Source organism: Corythoichthys intestinalis, chromosome 12, assembly GCF_030265065.1.
Source record: "Corythoichthys intestinalis isolate RoL2023-P3 chromosome 12, ASM3026506v1, whole genome shotgun sequence".
Classification (NCBI taxonomy): Eukaryota; Metazoa; Chordata; class Actinopteri; order Syngnathiformes; family Syngnathidae; genus Corythoichthys; species Corythoichthys intestinalis.
The window spans coordinates 13,636,525-13,656,575 of record NC_080406.1 but is presented as its reverse complement, the minus strand read 5'-3'; the positions used below and the strand labels follow the sequence as shown (position 1 = coordinate 13,656,575).

The 20,051-nt window shown below is 40.2% G+C and overlaps 1 protein-coding gene across 1 annotated transcript; it reads left to right on the top strand.

Annotated features, from left to right (window-relative positions):
* Positions 1-3,964: 3,964 nt before the first annotated feature.
* LOC130927122 (CTD small phosphatase-like protein 2) lies at positions 3,965-18,412 on the top strand. The gene is made up of 6 exons (XM_057852698.1): positions 3,965-4,892; positions 5,337-5,438; positions 12,352-12,408; positions 13,491-13,583; positions 17,276-17,461; positions 17,745-18,412. The coding sequence occupies exons 1-6, from the start codon at positions 4,164-4,166 to the stop codon at positions 17,871-17,873; spliced, it is 1,296 nt and encodes a 431-aa protein (XP_057708681.1). The 5' UTR covers positions 3,965-4,163; the 3' UTR covers positions 17,874-18,412.
* Positions 18,413-20,051: the final 1,639 nt, after the last annotated feature.

The following is a 20,051-nucleotide window of genomic DNA, read 5'->3' as shown; positions in this document are numbered from 1 at the left end:
AAAATGTTTGGCCTCCGTTAGTGCCAACAAAGGGTACATAACAAAGTATTGAGATTAACTTTTGGTATTGACCAAATACTTATTTTTCCACCATGATTTGCAAATAAATTCTTTAAAAGTCAAACAATGTGATTCTCTGGTTGTTTTTTTTCCACATTCTGTCTCTCATGGTTGAGGTTTACCCATGTTGACAATTACAGGCCTCTCTAATATTGTCAAGTGGGAGAACTTGCACACTTAGTGGTTGACTAAATACTTATTTGCCCCACTGTATATTTGGAAGCTTGCTAGGAAGAGTTTGTGCAAAATTTTGGAAATCCGTAATTTCCAGACTATAAGCCGCCACCCACCAAATTTGACACGAAAACGGCATTTGTTCATAGATAAGCTGCACTGGAGTATAAGACGCAGCTGTCCTCACTATATTATGGGATATTTACACCAAAAGATATTAACCAGTAACACTTTATTTGACAGCAGCATTATAAGACTGTCATATGACCAAATGAACTACCCTTGACTTCATAATAATATTGACGGGACCCAATCCCTAGACAATGCGCCACGCCTTCAAGTAGGGGGCCGCCCCCTATTAATCGGCCCTGCGCACTGTCAGTATATTATGAAGTCTATAGAACTACCAAGAAGCTTTGAACCAATTGACTGCAAAGCTTCATTGCTTCAAGAAGCTTCATTTGGCCATCACTGCTCCCTTGAGGGAGGCAATCAACCTCTGCCTCCACCTGTCAACACTGTTGTTCTCCAACATGCCGCCTAGCATGCATTGCAGCGCTAAAGATGTAAATCACAATCAAAATTCATGTTTTGTGCTTTTTTAAATTATTATTTTTTAGTTACTGTTCACTCACTCCCAGCCATTTTCACGAGAGCAAGGCCCTTCGCTCCCGGCCGTTTTACTGGATTTTGACCGATTTTCCAAGGCCCACAGAAAATTCTGTTCTATTGCTATATAAACATGGAAACCACCAGCAGAAAGATTAGACTCTCTTCTTTCTGCAGGAAAAAAGGTTAGTTCATATATTTTTCCATTCTTTAGAAATCAGCATTAGAAAATAGATTAGTTTGAGCAATTTTCCAATTTCTGATGAAAAAACAAATTGAGCTTTTTGTAAAAGCATAAATTTCAAACATAACTTTGACTTTAACACAGCTATTTTTTTGCTTTAGTTACATCCCAAACATCTGAATAATGTTTTCCTTTTCCAAAATATCATAAAGAACAAGACAAATAGAGCTTTTGATAGCAAAGTAACAATTTATTTACACATAACTAACTGAAATGACACAGTTGTGGGTGCGACAGCCGGGTAAACTTTTCCCTCATAAAGATGGATATTTTTGGGTCTCTGCTGGGTCTGCTCGGCGAGCCCGCTGCACTGGTGGTCCCGGTTGTTCTGCTTGGTCATCCAGCGCCTGATATCCCTGGCGTCCTCTCGGTTGTTCTGCTCGGTCGTCCGCCGCCTGGCATCATTCCGCCAGCGCTCCAACCGTGCGGCCCGGCCGTTCGTTGCCATTGAATCGGGTTGCGGGTCTTACCAAATGCGCTACTGCCCTCCAGTGGCCAGTTTTATTGCTTTAAAATGGATTTTCAGCTTTGTGCTTTGGAGCTAAATTGAATCAGAAGCCAGAGATGTCTCTTATGAAAAAAACCCCGTAAAAGACGTATAAATACGTCTTTGGGACACTGAAACAATTAAAAATAGAGAGTGTTTATACGTTTTTGGGAGCAAATGAGTTTATGCCTATGACTGTGCCATGTCATAATTATGACGGTCTTCTGGCAGTGTCATGACGCCGCTGTCAAAGTGTTACATATTAATCCAAATAAATAAACAAATACGCCGCACTGATGAAAGTAGCTGCTTATAGTCCGAAAATTACAGTACTTTTCCAAAGAGAGTCCCTCTTAAAGCAGACTTTCAAACTACAATGCTGCTCAAAAACAACTTTAGGATGTGAACCATGAAGTGAAACACATTGCAGATGGCGTCATATCTCATTTTGACACTGTGCAAGAAGCGTCTGCTTTCAGTGGAACAGCTCACACGTTCCAATGTTGCAGAAATTCCAATCATGGCAGAGCAAAGAAGTCAGAGGTCACTATTTTGCAAAAATTAATATTAGTACATGGTCTGTATACACTGATGTGGTTAATACTGTATGTTAATTAGAAATATTGTGAAAGTATAAATGAACCACAATGCATCAACAGTACATTTATAACAGTGTAGCATAAAGGATTACATATTAAAAAGGTTAACTAATATGAAGAAAGATCAAGGCCTGTCAGAAATTATTTTTTGTTCTAAACAATTCATTTAAATTATTAGAAAACACATAAATAATTATCGAATAACTAATGTCTTCAGTTGTCACTTTTAGATTTATGCATCAGTTTGGCCTTTTATAGAGATTTGATATTTCAAAAGTTATTTGTCACTTCTTTCCAAGCCCCCAAAATAAATGGCTTCGTCTCTGGGAACTTGGGGGTGGAGTCCAGTGCTAACTTTTTGGCCGTGACAAACTGTCAAGTCAATATGCGCACCGCTCCTGTTTCTCAGGGGAGCTGCGGTCTCACTCCGCCCTCCTTGTCATCTCTGTGTATATTCCCTCCACATGGACGCAACTGTACACCAGCAAGACATTTGGACTTTTGTGTAGTCGTGATTCTGAGGTACAGCTAGACACCAAAACATTGTATGGTGCGTAGACGCTGAACTGGAACAGGAAAAGGCTTTGTAATGTATTTGGAAGAAACCGAGCAGAGTGATGTCTCTGGAGAAGAGACACTACTGGCTGACAGCATGCGTTCCGAGGAATGCCAGATTGTCAAGCTAACAGAAGAAGACGGAAGTGCTGAATTTGACGGTAACGTCCTCGTAGAACTCGCCGAACAACTGGAGGCCAGTCAAGATATTAATTCTAGGCTTTGTATGGAACCATGTGACAACTGTGAAGATTTTGCAGATTGCAATGGAGGTTCTGGGAGATCTGAGCAGTATCTAGAAAATGGACACATTCTGGAATGCATCGCAATCCATGACAAGACTTTGAGGTTAGGCCACGCATTAGAAGGATGGGACTGGACACCCTCCAAGACCTGTGTTAATCATAGTTCAGCTCACAATGGTAGTCCTGGCTCTACAGAACAACAGCAGCATCACATATTGCAACTGCATGAGCCCACCAGTCATCCATTTGAGTATTCAGACTTAGCACTAGATAATCTTAGTGTAAACTCTGACAGTTTGACACAGAGCGCAACCTGCGGCTGTATGCCTGAACACGTAGAGCAGCTGGAGTTATCACAACAATACAAGCCCTCTGGCATGCTGTACAAGTGCCTTGGGTGCGAGCCAGAAACATTGAATGACGACTGTGAGAAACACGAGCTGACCGGTTTTGACACTTCTGAGTCAGCAGATGAATCGGACTTTGGTAGCGAAATCAGTGAGTACGACCACATCCAGAATCAGAGCAGTGCCTCAGACGACAATGATGAGTGGGGCTATTTGTCGGATAGCCAGGAAAGGGGCAATGATGATGAGCCTGGTACTGTCTCAGAAGATTTTGATTGGTTGAATCGAAGACCACTTATGAAAGGTTCCTTTGATGATAGCGAGGAACATCTAGCGGTGACAGATCACTTCAACAAAAGTGGATCTTTCGACTCAGATGAAACAAGTCAGACATCAGAGCAGAACTACTACGTCAAGACCTTCGCGGGGTTCTATATGGAAGACGAAGCATCCTCAGATAGCTCCTCTTCAGAGAGTAAGTCTTTTAACACTTGTACAGATGACTCCGAAAACTGTTTGGATTCATCAGGATCCGAATCTGAAAAAGAGGCAGAGGAAGATTCGAGTGATGAGCAGACCCAGTGGGAATCATGCGAGGATGATGAAGAACAAGCCAACATCACAAAGACTGTTCAATATGACAATAAAACATCTAGTTTAGTCTTTAAAGATTACTTTGATTTATTTGATATAGGTGACTATTGTGGTCCTGCTTTTACACAACCCCAATGTTACATCTCTTGCTTTGATGGTGGGGACATCCTTGATGGCCTGTACCGTGACCAGCTACTAGCCAAGAAACAACCACAAAATGCGTGTAACATAACAAAAACAAATTCACAAATGATTGACACAAGTTTTAACTCTTCAGAAAAAGGCATATATTGTTGGGATTCAAGACTCAGAAGAAAGACAGAAGCTCAGCCAGAAGAATGCAAAGCAGTACATGATCTTGAAGATGATGTTTCTAAGGAGGCTAATGGAAATGATGTCCATGATGCAGTCCATGATGATGATGATGAAGTTTCTGAAGAGGCTAATGTGAATGCTAATGCTTCTGATGGTACTTCAAAATTGGCTAAAGACAACAAAGAGCCGACGATGTTCTGTAATTCTTCTGAAAAGGAGTCATATTGGTCACTTGCGGAACATGAACGTAAGACTCTTGCCTTGATCGAGGAATACTACACATGTCAAATTAAAAGACTTCAGATGTCTTCAGAAACACGCTTGGATGAATGTGCTGTTTTGAATGATCAAATGATCAGTGCATCATGGAGTGAAGATCACTCAGTTTCATCTGAGTACAAGACCCAGTTTCAACATGTTCAAGTCCACGCAGCCTGCCCAGATGACAGTATAGTCTGCAAACTGAATGCAGATTGCTCTACTAGAAGAGAAAGCGACGTCTCGAGTGAGATCACAAGAGAAGTACAGGCCGATATTATTCACAGTGTCGCCTCAGAGTACGACAAGACTGAAGATGGATACGAGGACTCGGAGGATGACAATTATGACAGTGACTTTGATGAACTTTGTGACTGCGAGTACTGCGTACCACCAAACACAGAGGTAAATACCAATGTTGTCTTTTTCAATTCTTTGACATCTAGGTCACGCTAATCCAAGCAACTGGACTCAAAACAACCGAGAAGCTGTCTCGATTCTATTTTCCTTGTCTGGCTTTTCACCAATAAGTGGTATTAAGAGCTCACCTTACAAGAGACTGCAGAGTATCTCTTTCAGTCTGCTGTTAGAGCCCTTTACTCTACCAAGCAGTTGATCTGTCAGACTAATTTGTTTTTTAGAATTAGACCGATGATTGGATAGGACAAAGTAAGCTCAAGTGCTGTGTATGCTCTGTTGACACTGCACCAGCTGGAGCAGCTTCTAAAAGCCATCATTAAAACAACTCGCATACCGAGCTCTCAGACGTTCAAAAGCAATTATATGTCCATGTCTGTACCCAGATAACTTTGGAGGTTGGTCTACAGACATTTTTTATTTTATTTACAGGAACCAACAAAAGCACTACTCCCACAACTAAAATCCCACGATACTGGGAAGATCTGCGTGGTCATTGACTTGGATGAAACCTTAGTGCACAGCTCATTCACGGTAAGTTGATCAAAGCGTATGCACATTATCTGTTATCCACAGTTAGGCAATACATATAGTACTGCAAGGAATTTTTTTTTTTTAGATAGATAAAGATAAACAACCACAAAGGGAGTAGTTTAAATTTGTACATGGAACAGTTCCAATGTAAAACGGCACCCAGCCTTGGAATTTACAATGGCTGATATTCTGTTCAATCTGAAGTTTCCATCTTTTAGACCATGGGTGTCCAAAATATTCCACATAAGGCCGCAGTGGGTGGTGGATTTCATTCCAACAAAACAAGACGACACCTTTTCACCAATCTGGTGTCTTACAAGTGTAATCAGTTGATTGCCAGGTGTGGCTTGTTTTTGCAGAAACTTCATTCATTAAACTGTCTGTGCTCTTTTGGTAGGAACATAAACCAGCACCCACAGTGGTCTTTGAGGACTGGTTTGGACAACCCCGCTTTAGACTCTGTCATATACAGTGAAAAAAATAAGCATTTGAACACCCTGCTATTTTGGAAGTTTTCCCACTTAGAAATCATGGAGGAGTCTGACATTTTCATCGTAGGTGAATGTCCACTGTGAGAGAGATAATCTAAAAAGAAAAATCCAGAAATCACAATGCATGATTTTTTAACACTTTATTTGTGTGATCCAGCTACAAGTATGTATTTGAACACATGTCTATCAGCTAGAATTCTGACCCTGAAAGAACTGTTAGTCCGTTAAAAGTCCACCTCCACTCCATGTATTATCCTGAATCAGATGCACTTGTTTGAGGTCGATAGCTGCAGTAAGACACCTGTCCACCCGGTACAATCAGTAAGACTCATACTTGTTACATGGCCAAGACCAAAGAGCTGTCCAAAGACACCAGAGACAAAATTGTACACCTCCACAAGGCTGGAAAGGGCTATGGAGCAATTGCTAAGAAGCTTAGTTAAAAAAGGTCCACTGTTGGGGCCGTCATTAGAAAATGGAAGAAGCTAAACATTGACAGTCAATCTCAATCGGAGTGGAGCCCCATGTAAGATATCACCTCGTGAGGTCTCAATGATCCTAAGCAAGGTGAGGAATCAGCCCAGAACTACACAACAGGAGTTGGTCAATGACCCGAAAAGAGCTGGGACTACCGTTTCCAAGGTTACTGTTGGTAATACACTAGACGTCATGGTTTGAAATCATCCATGGCACGGAAGGTTCCCCTGCTTAAACCGGCACATGTCAAGGCCCGTCTTAAATTTGCCTATGACCATTTGGATGATGCAGATGATTCATTGGATTAAGTTTTGTGGTCAGATGAGAATAAAACTTTTTGATCATAGTTCCACTAACCGTGTTTGGAAGAAGAAGAAGAATGAGCACTATCTCAAGAACACCATCCCTACTGTGAAGCATGGGGGTAGTAGCATCATGCTTTGGGGGTGTTTTTCTGTGCATGGGACAAGACGAGTGCACTGTATTAAAGAGAGGATGACTGGGGCCTTGTATTGTGAGATTTTGGGAAACAACCTCCTTCCTTTAGTCAGAGCATTAAAGATGGGTCATGCCTGGGTCTTTCAACATGACAATGACCCAAAGTACACAGCCAGGAAAACCAAGGAGTGGCTTCTTAACAAACATAACAAGGTTCCAGCATGGCCCAGCCGGTCACCAGACCTAAACCCAATACAAAACCTTTGGAGGGAGCTCAAATTCCGTTTTTCTCAGCTACAGCCCAGAAAGATCCCTCCTGCAGTGTGTGCAAACCTGGTGAAAAACTACCAGAAACGTTTGACCTCTGTAATTGCAAACAAAGGGTACTCTACCAAATATTAACATTTGTTTTCTCAGGTGTTCAAATACTTATTTGCAGGTTTATCACAAAAATAAATTGTTAAAAAAAATCATATGTTGATTTCGGGATTTTTCTTTTTAGATTATCTCTCTTACATGCACCGACCAGGCATGAAAATCTCTCACCTTTCGGCAAAATTCGCCGTTTTGAAGTAAAAAAGGGTGACCTACGTGAATTGTGTAGATCCGAGGATACACTTTTTAAGGGGGGGGGCGTCGGGAGTAGGCATGTGCTGGTTACCAGTGTCACGGTTTACCATGGTATGAAACGTCGCGGTTTCAAAACCACTAAATGATCTGTCACACCGTAGTACGGGATTCGCTATTATTTTTCGTGTGTCAAAAATACAGCCAAAAGTGGTGTGGCGTGGCAGCGCTCACCCCTTTCCTGGTTTGTCGCTGTGTGTGTCAATGATGCTATTCCAGCGAACCCAAAACACAAGACGTACTTTTCTTCAATTTATTGAGCTCTCAAATTGTGGTAACTGAAATATACAAAATGAATACATTCAAAATGTTGTACAATAGCATTTTTCCATGTGTAAGTAGCTTCAACAGATTAGCACCATGAAAAAGTTCACCAAAAACAACACATTTGCCTTTCAAATTCAATTTAAAAATTAATTATAAACATACCAAGAAGAATGTTAGCCTAGGCTTAGCGAGGAGAGCAACTTCGTCGAGGTTTCAATTTAAGTCTCACAGCCGCTGAGTGAGGAACAAGCTTGAGGTGGAAAAAAGGATAGCGTCAGATATCGCTAATTGCGACAGATGATCTTGCCCTAAGCACAAATTCACGTTCGCTGGACGAGGAGAGGTCTCACTCCCAATATTTTTTTAGATGAATGCATTTGCCAGCATATTGAATTTGGTGGGTAACTTTCAATCCTTTTCATATTTTGCGGTATAACAAAGTTACTGCCATTTGTTGCGGCTTGCGTCAAACACTGCCACAGCTAGCCAAATCTCCGGTGAAAAAATAGCTCCTGTTAAGAGTCAAGCTTGTGTATTAAGCAGTAATTTAACAGAAGAAACACAAGCTTCTTTCTAATATCACTGTAATTGGTATTTCAGGGACGTGTGGCGCCTTTTTTTTCAGTGCGACATTCGTGCACAGTGTTGAACACCTAACTCGTTTAGCTTCAAAGTAGTTTCTAAATAAAACATGGCCAGCACAAGGTATATGTGTCTTTGGTGCCTCCTGCAGATTACTGAAACACAGTGTGTTTGGACAGAGCTCAATACAGTATTTTGTTGGGTTGCACAGTGTACCGGTGTTCGGCAATTCCTTGCTACGCGGCGAAACGTCCTAACCTTGCGCAAACATTCGCACCCATGTGCACATCAGTTAAAAGCAGTGTTGGGAGTAACGCCGTTATAAATAACGCCGTTACGTAACGGCGTTTTTTCAGTAACGGGGTAATCTAACTAATTACTTTTTCCGCCGTTACAACGCCGTTACTGTTACTGACGGTCAAAAGCGGTGCGTTACTTACTCTGAATAAATTGAAGAAACTACCAGCCGTGTCGAGTCGACTCTCTGCTCTGTTGATTTGTCATCCAAGACTTGGGGTGCGTGCAGGTTCGAGAATAGCGCACGTACTTCTGACTCCAAGCTGTTTGTCCCTGCTCATTCAATTAGACAATGCTTTCCAAAGTTTGGTAACGTTTCTGTGTTTGCTACACTTGATGCTTGCCTCGTTCCCATCTCCCACTGTCAGCCAGCAATAATTCTGCTTCCATCTTGAGGACGGCAGACGCTTTGAAGGTGACGTGAATTGTCGGGAAACGAGCCTACCTGAATGCCCCTCGAGAGATGCGATGGAAGTGATTGTGATTGGCTGAGGGTTAGAGTCATGTGTCGTGCTCAGCCAATTAGAGCCGGTGATTTCACAAGCAAACCGGAACAGCGCATGCGGCAAACACACACACGCAAAACAGATGCACAGGGTCGGGATGGCAGAGCATTCAGAAGAAAAATTGTCCTTTAAGAGGTGGAGATATAGACACTATTTCAAGTTTGTCGAAATGAAAGGAAAGAACCTGCATGTAATGTGTAATTTATGTCCCGGGGCAAAGCTTTTGTCGACATCTGTGGTAAGCAATTCAAATCTGCTGAAGCACCTAACAAGTTAACTACCAGTCTGTTCTTCTCTATTCCACTGACTCGAATACTGCTCAGAAAATTTCAAATTCTTTGACATACAACAAGTTATTTTTAAAGTAACGGAAATAGTTACTTTCCCTGGTAACTAGGTACTTTTACTATAGAGTAATTCAGCTACTAACTCAATTACTTTTTGGAAGAAGTAGTGAGTAATGTAACTAATTACTTTTTTTAAAGTAACGTGCCCAACACTGGTTAAATTTTTGTTTTTATTGAGTTTTTTTATTACCTTTTCATTCCCTCAAAAATACTTTTTGCATGTATCACCCTCCCATACTTTTAACCTTTTTTTTGTGGTAGCTTTAAAGCAGTTGACCACATTAGTCACTTAGTGTATTTAAACTGTCCTTATTTGATATAACTACATTAAAGTCTTTTTCTTAAGGCATTTTTTAGTATGTTCTGCCTGTAGGCCTATGCATCTAAACCAGTGGTGTCCAAACTATTCCATATAGAGCCGCAGTGGGTGCGGGTTTTTGTTCAAACCCATCATGAGGACAACCTTTCACCAGTCTGGTGTCTCACAAGTGTAATCAGTTGATTGCAGTCAGGTGCTGCTTGTTTTAGCACAAACATCATTGGTTAAACTGTCTGTTCTCGATTTGTAGGAACAAAAACCAGGACCCACAGCGGCCCTTGAGGACAGTTTTGGACACCCATGATCTAAACAAAACAAGTTGAGAGCGCACGGTAGTACTTTGGGTGTCAAATTCGCCTCATATAGGACGTTTCGCCGATGTAGACATTTTGGAAGAACGCCGGAACATACAGTATGTCCTCCCCACCCTTCTCATTTTTTTAACCCCTAACCCATTTTCATGCCTGACCTACGATGAAGATTTCAGACACCTCCATGATTTCAAAATGGGAGAACTTGCAAAATAGCAGGGTGTTCAAATACTTAGTTTCTTCTCTGTAATAATGGAAATGTCCATTAAGAGGTCTCTGTATTGTCATTCTTATTCCCAATGTAGCAACATAGCATAAACAGGACAGAAATGGACTCCACATTATTTTTTAACCAGCGACGCAACTTCTCTAAAATGATTCAGGATGCAAATTGTCACGTCTCCGAGCAGTGTGTTGCATTGGAATTATGTAATGGATTCCAAGTGAAACTAAGTCCCTCTGCGGTTACAGACTGTCCTTAAAAGATGTCACAGGATATTGCAACATGCCACGTGTAAATAGACAGCACGGATGGGGCAAAGTCGATTTTTACAACAGGCGAATAGAATCACTCGCTGTATATACCTACGCTGTTGACATGTTGGAAACAGATATTATTCATAGCTTTCCAGTAAAACAATTAAATAAATGGATAAAGAAATATTATACTTACCATAAAATGCCATACACTTTACTCAATGATTCCAAATGTACACCCCATAACACACTAAGGAAGACCTCCTGGAGAGTTAGAAAAATTCCTCCCTAAACACTAGTTTCTTCAATCGACACAAAAATAGGTGCAGACATCTATCATAACAGGCCACAAAAAAGTGGCAAGTACCTGCTTTTAAAAATAAAGTCCGCCATTTTTTTCTAGGTTGGTAAGTGTATCAAGACAGATGAGTTTACATTAAGTTGAAAGATCTTTTGCTTATGCATAGACTTCACTATTTGATGGAGGGAAACAAGGTGTGGGGCCGCTCCGTAGGGGGCCTTTTTCCAAAAACTTAAAAATTCAAATATTTTCAAAGTCGCAAGCAACCTAAAACCAAAACAGGCTCCTCACTTAGGCATACAGTTCTATATGAGTCTCCATGAGCAGCGGCATCATAAAATTCTAAGTCATTCCCCGATAAAATCCCGAATACTTATTTTTCATACGAGTATAACAAAACTTAAAATGGCTACAAAATTCTCATATTTGACAGTAGATGCACAAAATTCACCAAATGCACAGATAATCACCTACAGTATATTCACAGGATTAATAGCAAAATTTAACATATAAGGTTTTGCCCAAAATAGCGACTTACATTCTTTTACATTTATTTTTTAAGTTTTCAACAGCTAATAAATCAGTTTTCACATCAAAAACTTAATACTTGAGGAAAACATGCAGAATCATCTTAATTTTATTCAACAAAAGTAAATTTAGCATTTTTCTATATACAATCACAATTTATTCAGGTTGAATTCCAATGTAACTATTGCCTCAGCATGTCTTGCCTGCTATCTGGCTCTCGTCGTTTTAGATTGAAATGCAACATAAAATGAAACACCTAAAATCTGATTTTTTTTTTCTTATGGACGCAGAAATGTCTAAATTACTATTTTTTGGGGGGCCAAAAACCCGAAAGTTGGCCGAAAATTACCTGATTATTTGAATGTAGAGTTACGCTATTGTGTATGGATACAAAATCCAACATGGCGGCCATCACAAAACAAAGAGCTTTTGAAGTTGAAAATTCTTGCAAATAAATGCGCAAATCCCGAAATTTCTATAGATATGAATGTAAAACAGTAAAAATTCTTGGTTAAAAGCAAAAAAAAAGGGTAGTTATCATTCATTTTACGTAAATATTTCAAGCTAAAGATTTTTTTCATTCATATCATTTTTTTCACAACGTTTCAAAGTGCATGCATTGTGCTATTTTATATAATAATTACCTTGAATTCTCGACCAAATCACTCTTGAGACACTCCTGCCTGCTTGTATGCAATAAAACTTTTGTCCTGTTGCCACCTAAATCCGGCATTAGAACGCAGCGTGTGTTTAAGTTGTCTGTAGGAGCTGTCTCATCAACTGATAGATAGTGAAGTCTATGGCTTATGCCATCTTATGTGAGTTGAGGTTCTTGTCAAAGTTTGATGATCATATTACTTGTGGTAAAAGGACCTCTTTATTAAGTAAAAATTTGAATATATTTTCAAAAATTGTTGAACATGTAAATGTTTCTTTTTTTAACAGCCAGTGAACAATGCAGATTTCATCACCCCAGTTGACATTGATGGAACAATTCACCAGGTTGGTTTTTCACACACAGAGGACTTTATATGCTCAGTTCCTAACTTTATTTGGGATGACTTTGTGCAGAAATACAGTGATCCCTCACTACTTTGCGCTTCAAACTTCGCATACTCAGTCCATCGCGGATTTTTTCTGTTCCCAGCCTGTCGCGTAGTCTCACTCTACCTCCCTCCCTCCCTCCCACCCTCCCTCCCTTCCTTCTCTTTGTTCGTCAGAGAGTGAACTGGAGTTGTTTATTAAAGTAAACAATGATTGACAGACGGTTAAGCTTTGATCTTGCCTGAGACTTGACCTTCAAAGCGCCACATGCGTCAATCATTGTTTAACTTGTTAAACAGTTGGTGTGGCAACTCATTGTGTGTAAGTGGGAAACTGGAGTGGATTTGAGTGGACTCACTCAATGAAGCATTTAAAAAAGACAAGCATTTTTTTTGATTTTATAATATATATATATATATATATGTGTGTGTGTGTGTGTGTGTGTATGTATAATATATATTTTTATATATTTTATATCTATTTTTATTTTTATTTTTTTGTTTTTTTAAATGGATTGGGCATCTACTTTTTTGCTTGTTCATAAATAATTCTGTGGGAAAGTAATATGTTAAAAGTTATCATAATTATTACATTTAAAGTGCTCAAAAACCATTTACCTCTATTAAAATATGTATATATACATCGTTTTTTAAAAATTATACTTTGGGGAAAAAAGATGAAAAACATGTCTCATGTGTATCTCTTTCCAATGATAAATCTGCATGAATACATTGAACACACACACAAAAAAAAAAGACCGAGGGAACCCTGTACTCAATGTTTGACATCTGAACTAAAAATAAAGTCTGCCGGGCAGGCATACAATTGCAAGAATAATAATGAAAATGGCAGAAAAGGCTTTTTGCGTGTGCCCTAATCCAGCTGATGTACAAAAGATTTTTTTTTCCGGCACCGTTTTTATGAGAACCTTAGAACTATAAGTCTATTCTGGCCCACAATTTATATTTGTATTTCCTGATTATACTGCTGAATACTAAACTTGGCATTTTTTGTTCTCCTTTTTCTGTGTTTCCACTCAGGTTTATGTCTCAAAGCGACCCCATGTGGATGAATTCCTCAGGCGAATGGGAGAGATGTTTGAATGTGTTTTATTCACGGCGAGCCTTTCAAAGGTTGGTTCAAACTGAACAACGCATAGTTGACTGAGAAGAACTCGTTAGAAAATGTGTTATATACTATATGGGTAATGTGGCTCCTGCTATTTTGAACATCAATGCTTGGCGTGACTGGGATGTCATTCTGACGTTTGTGGGAGTTTTTATTGTTGACGACCCGCCACTGCCGGCAGCGTTAACACCAACAAATTCTTATAACAGTTGTGCTCCAATTTTACAACTAACGCAAACAGGCTTTTTTTGGTTGGGGGGTGTCTAAAAATATTTTTTCTTTTTTTCCAGCGGATTTGTTGCGTAAACATATACAGTGGTGCCTCGACATACTGTACGATCGCTTCGACACACAATCTTTTCCAGCTTCGTCAAGTTTTTAATCATTTATTTCAGAACTTGTGCAACACAATACGTCTACTGTCTGCCGCAGCTGACGCCAACAACAAAACATTAAGAGAAAGTAAAATCTCAACCGCACCTTTCACACTCTGTTATGTCAGCCACACAGTGCGTTCAGGTACAGCACGCAAAATACGTCCGCCACATTAGAACCCGATTCGTTATATTATTACAGGAATTATTATCATTATCATTCCGATTCTTATTTATAATTTCTTTGATTTGCGTTGTGTAATTGCCATTTGGAACAGTACCAGAAGTCGTTATTAAGGATTTAATGTAGGTTTTCGGGCTGTGGAACGAATTAATGGAATCATAATGTATTCTTACAGGGAAATCCTGCTCGACATACAACCATTTTTAATCCTGCTCAACATACAACCATTTTGAGTTACAAATAAGGTGCTGGAATGAATTAACTTCATATGTAGAGGTACCACTGTACTAATGTGTAGAGTTGTCCAATAATGACTTTTTAACCGTTAATCCAATAATGTCCAACTCCAGAAATCCGATACCGATATCAAACCTATACCAATACAGTGGGGCAAATAAGTGTTTAGTCAACCACTAATTGTGCAAGTTCTGCCACTTGAAAATATTAGAGAAGCCTGTAATTGTCAACATGGGTAAACCTCAACCATGAGAGTCAGAATGTGGAAAAAAAAAACAGAAAATGATATTGTTTGATTTTTAAAGCATTTATTTGCAAATCATGGTGGAAAATAAGTATTTGGTCAATACCAAAAGTTCATCTCAATTCTTTGTTATGTACCCTTTGTTGGCAATAACGGAGGCCAAATATTTTCTGTAACTCTTCACAAGCTTTTCACACACTGTTGCTGGTATTTTGGCCCATTCCTCCATGCAGATCTCCACTAGAGCAGTGATGTTTTGGGGCTGTCATTGGGCAACACGGACTTTCAACTCCCTCCACAGATTTTCTATGGGGTTGAGATCTGGAGACTGGCTAGGCCACTCCAGGACCTTGAAATGCTTCTTACAAAGCCACTCCTTTGTTGCCCTGGCTGTGTGTTCTGGATCATTGTCATGTTGAAAGACCCAGCCACGTCTCATCTTCAATGCCCTTGCTGATGGAAGGAGATTTTCACTCAAAATCTCTCGATACATGGCCCCATTCATTCTTTCCTTTACACAGATCAGTCGTCCTGGTCCCTATGCAGAAAAACAGCCCCAAAGCATGATGTTTCCACCCCCATGCTTCACAGTGGGTATGGTGTTCTTCGGATGCAATTCAGTATTCTTTCTCCTCCAAACACGAGAACCTGTGTTTCTACCAAAAAGTTCTATTTTGGTTTCATTTGACTATAACACATTCTGCCAGTCCTCTTCTGGATCATCCAAATGCTCTCTAGCGAACCGCAGATGGGGCTGGATGTGTACTTTCTTCAGCAGGGGGACACGTCTGGCAGTGCAGGATTTGATTCCCTGGCGGCGCATTGTGTTACTGATAGTAGCCTTTGTCACTGTGGTCCCAGATCTCTGTAGGTCATTCACTAGGTCCCCCCGTGTAGTTCTGGGATTTTTGCTCACCGTTCTTGTTATCATTTTGACGCCACGGGGTGAGATCTTGCATGGAGCCCCAGATCGACAGAGATTATCAGTGGTCTTGTATGTCTTCCATTTTCTAATAATTGCTCCCACAGTTGATTTCTTTACACCAAGCGTTTTACCTATTGCAGATTCAGTCTTCCCAGCCTGGTGCAGGTCTACAATTTTGTCTCTGGTGTCTTTCGACAGTTCTTTGGTCTTGGCCATAGTAGAGTTGGAGTGTGACTGACTGAGGATGTGGACAGGTGTCTTTTATACCGATAATGAGTTAACACAGGTGCCATTAATACAGGTAACGAGTGGAGCCTCGTTAGAAGAAGTTAGACCTCTTTGATGGCCAGAAATCTAGCTTGTTTGTAGGTGACCAAATGCTTATTTTCCACTCTAATTTGGAAATAAATTCTTTAAAAATCAAACAATGTGATTCTCTGTTTTTTTTTGTCCACATTCTGTCTCTTATGGTTGAGGTTTACCCATGTTGACAATTACAGGCCTGTCTAATCTTTTCAAGTAGGAGAACTTGCACAATTGGTGGTTGACTAAATACTTATTTGCCCCACTGTACATGTGATCGCGAACTTAAGATATTATGGCTACTTGCATTGTGATGCTCCACTGGATGCTTTAATAATGATAATGCTCACATAGTTCAAGTATCTTGGGGTCTTGTTCACGAGTGAGAGTGGCAGATCAACAAGCGGATTGGTAAAGAGTCTGCAGTAATGCGGACTCTCTATCGGTCCGTTGTGGCAAAGAAGGAGCTGAGCAAAAAGGCGAAGCTCTCGATTTACCGGTCGATCTATGTTCTTACCCTCACCTATGGTCACAAGCTGCGAGTCGTGACCGAAAGGACAAGACCCTGGATACAATCGGTCGAAATGAGTTTCCTCCACAGGGTGTCTGGGCTCTCCCTCAGAGATAGGGTGAGAAGCTCGGTCATCCGGGAGGGATTGAGAGTTGAGGCACGACTCTTCTACGTTGAGTGGAGCCAGCTGAGGTGGCTCAGGCATCTGATTCGGATGGCTCCTGGATGCCTCCCTGGAGAGGTGTTCCGGGCATGTCCCACTGCTGGGAGGCCCTGAGGACGACCCAGGACACACTGAAGGGACTATGTCTCTTGACTGGCCTGGGAAAGCCTTGGGATCCCGCCAGAGGAGCTCATTGAAGTGGCTGGGGAGAGGGAAGTCTGGGCTTAGCTGCTAAAGCTGCTGCCCCAGCGACCTGAGCCTGTATTAAACGGTAAATAGTGGATGGATGGATGCTCACATAACAAATCCCAAGCACCTTAGTTTGGTTAATAAGCATAACTGCTGTGCTAAACTGTGACCAGCCCTTGCACAAAAGCAGAGGGCTTTTACATTCACTTTGAAGGCGACATGCATATTGGCCGAAAAACCGATGTCGATATCATCCAATATCATTTTAAAATACTTTTATCGGCAGATAGTATCATGATAATATCGGACAACTCTACTAATTTGATTAATATAAAAGTTGAAAATAGATATAGCTAGCTAGCTATATACTGGAGATGCTAGTGGACAGCTAGTGCTCAGCGGTCAACTGTTTGGTGCATCCATGCTTCAAATGCAAGCAATGTGCAGTGTGAAAAGGTCCTGCTGCAACGCAAAAGACGATGGAGCCCCCGTCGTGCTTCCAAATCAAATGTGTTATTTTTATTATTGAGCTCCTGACCAGTCGGTTCCTCTTATTATTTTTAACAGTATGCTGATCCCGTGTCAGACGTCTTGGACAAATGGGGAGCTTTTAGAAGTCGTCTCTTCAGGGAGGCATGCGTCTTCCACAAAGGGAATTATGTCAAAGACTTGAGCCATTTAGGGAGAGACCTCAACAAAGTCATCATCATCGACAACTCCCCGGCCTCCTACATCTTCCACCCGGACAATGCGGTATGCTTTTGATAAATTATTTCCTAAAGGAGGACATCATCTATTCCTTACGTGTCCAACCGATTCCACAAAGGGCCGCAATGGGTGCAGGTTTTCATTTCAACTGATCCAGGTTTCTGCTGAAACAAGCAGTACCTGACTGAAATCAACTGCTCTGATAAGAAAACCAGACTGCTGAAAAGGTGTCCTCTTCATGGGTTGAAATGAAACCCTGCACTCATTGAGACCATTTGTGGAATCTGTTGGGTACCTACGATCTATTCTAAACCTTTGAATCCTGCAGGTTCCTGTCGTATCCTGGTTTGACGACACCTCAGATAGCGAGCTCCTTGACCTGATCCCGTTTTTTGAAAGACTAAGCAACGTAGACGACATCTACGATGTTCTGAAGGAACAGAGGTCACTGGGATGAAAGGAATTATCAACACAGGTGTTGTTGCGTTGAACTTGCTCTCATTAGAGCAACCAGGAATTGGTTTAAAACAAGGACCCAAAAAGCACAAAGCAAGAGCTTGCTGTTAAGTCTTTTTGCCTTGGGGCCAAGTGGGGCAGCCACCTGCCACATCCAGCAGATGGTGCTATGATGGCTAAAACAAGCAGGGAATGTATGCTGTGAGAAGTTCTGTATTAAGACATTGCAAGATGTTATTTAAACCATGTTTCTATACAAAATATGTGCTTTAGAGCAATTTTCAATAATGATAGTTGCAATGCATGTGCATTTTGGAGGGAAAACTTTCAAACAAAACAATGGGTTATGCTGTGGACAAATAAAACAGCTATGTACCAGTAATTACTAGGATTTTTACTAGAACTACAGTGGAAGGAAGGCAACATTAGTTTGTACTTGGTTTACAGTAGATTTGGTGTAAAAAAAAATTTTTTTTTCATGTTATCATTTGTCGTGTGCTTGGGGAACTAATCACGTGTGATGCTTGCGTGTACAAGCACTCGGACTTGAATTATTGTTATATCATGTGTAATATTCAATGTGGATTTTTTTTTTTTTTTTTTTAATCTCGTTTTAATAGTGTATACGCATTTCAAGACTGTTAATTCACCATTAAACATTCTTACTTGTAATTATAACAATGTAATGATGAAGTAAAATCACAACTTCAAAACAACTTTTTTTTTTTTTTTTTAATTATTTAACTTTGAATCATTTAAGCATGTAATTTCAAAATAAATACAGAATATAATACTGGGTAGGCTACAAACACCAGAACAAAGTAAACGAGGAACATTATTGCTGTTGTTCCTTACTAACAAGTGAAGGAGTCAATGTAACAGATAGAAAATATGATTATGGAATAAGAAATATCAGGCACATTAACAAATAGAACCCTTTTGCCCTGGATGAGACGAGTTCCCTGTGCCTGAAGCTGATTTTTTATAATTTCTCAGCATTTAAACCATTGAAGGAAAACTACACCTTCAATCTTCAAATACCCCAAACATATCCTGAGATCAGATGTGGACTGTGTGTTCCCCCAAGAGCAAGTGACTGTGCGCTGGATCCGGCGTCAGCTCACCAGATCCACATAGCAATCATGCCCGCTGAACATCAGTGCGCCAGATGTGTCATCAATCTGACAGTCCAAATGATAGGTTACGCACTTGTCAGGGGTGGATCGTGCAGACCGAACGCACTAAAAATCTGAAATTTGACGGTCGACGTGTGATGACACAACCGCGCGCACCCTGTAGGCGGGCATCCGCGGCGACACTAAACAGGAAAACACGCAGGATTCAGGACATGTCATCCCGGCGTATGGAATTTTTTTTTGGTAAGTGCTTTATTCAAAGTCATAATTGAGTTTTGAAGTCACTTCTGGAGTGCTAAACAACTTATTCAATCGAGCATTAATAAAATGGCCGGTGTATTTATGTGATCTGCCATGTCTGCAAGTTAAGTAATTCAAATTTTGTTGCAAAACAACTAGGGCTGTCAAAATTATCGCGTTAACGGGTGTTAATTTTTTTAATTAATCATGTTAAAATATTTGACGCATTTAACGCACATGCCCCGCTCAAACAGATTAAATGACAGTAAAGTGTCATTTCGACTTGTTACTTGTGTTCTTTGGTGTTTTGCCGCCCTCTGCTGGCGCTTGCGTCCGACTGATTTTATGGGTTTCAGCACCATAATTATTATTGGCATCAACGATGGTGAGCTCTAGTTTATTTTTTGATTGAAAATTTTACATACTTATTAAAACGAAAACATTAAGAGGGGTTTTAATATAAATTTTTTATAACTTGTACTAACATTTATCTTTTAAGAACTACAAGTCTTTCTATCCATGGATCGCTTTAACAGAATGTTAATAATGTTAATGCCATCTTGTTGATTTATTGTTATAATAAACAAATACAGTGCTTATGTACAGTATGTTGAATGTATATATCCGTCTTGTGTCTTATCTTTCCATTCCAAATATAATTTACAGAAAAATATGGCATATTTTATAGATGGTTTGAATTGCGATTAATTACGATTAATTAATTTTTAAGCTGTGATTAACTCGATTAAAAATTTTAATCGTTTGACAGCCCTAATAACAACATATGGAGGGAGAAAGCATTT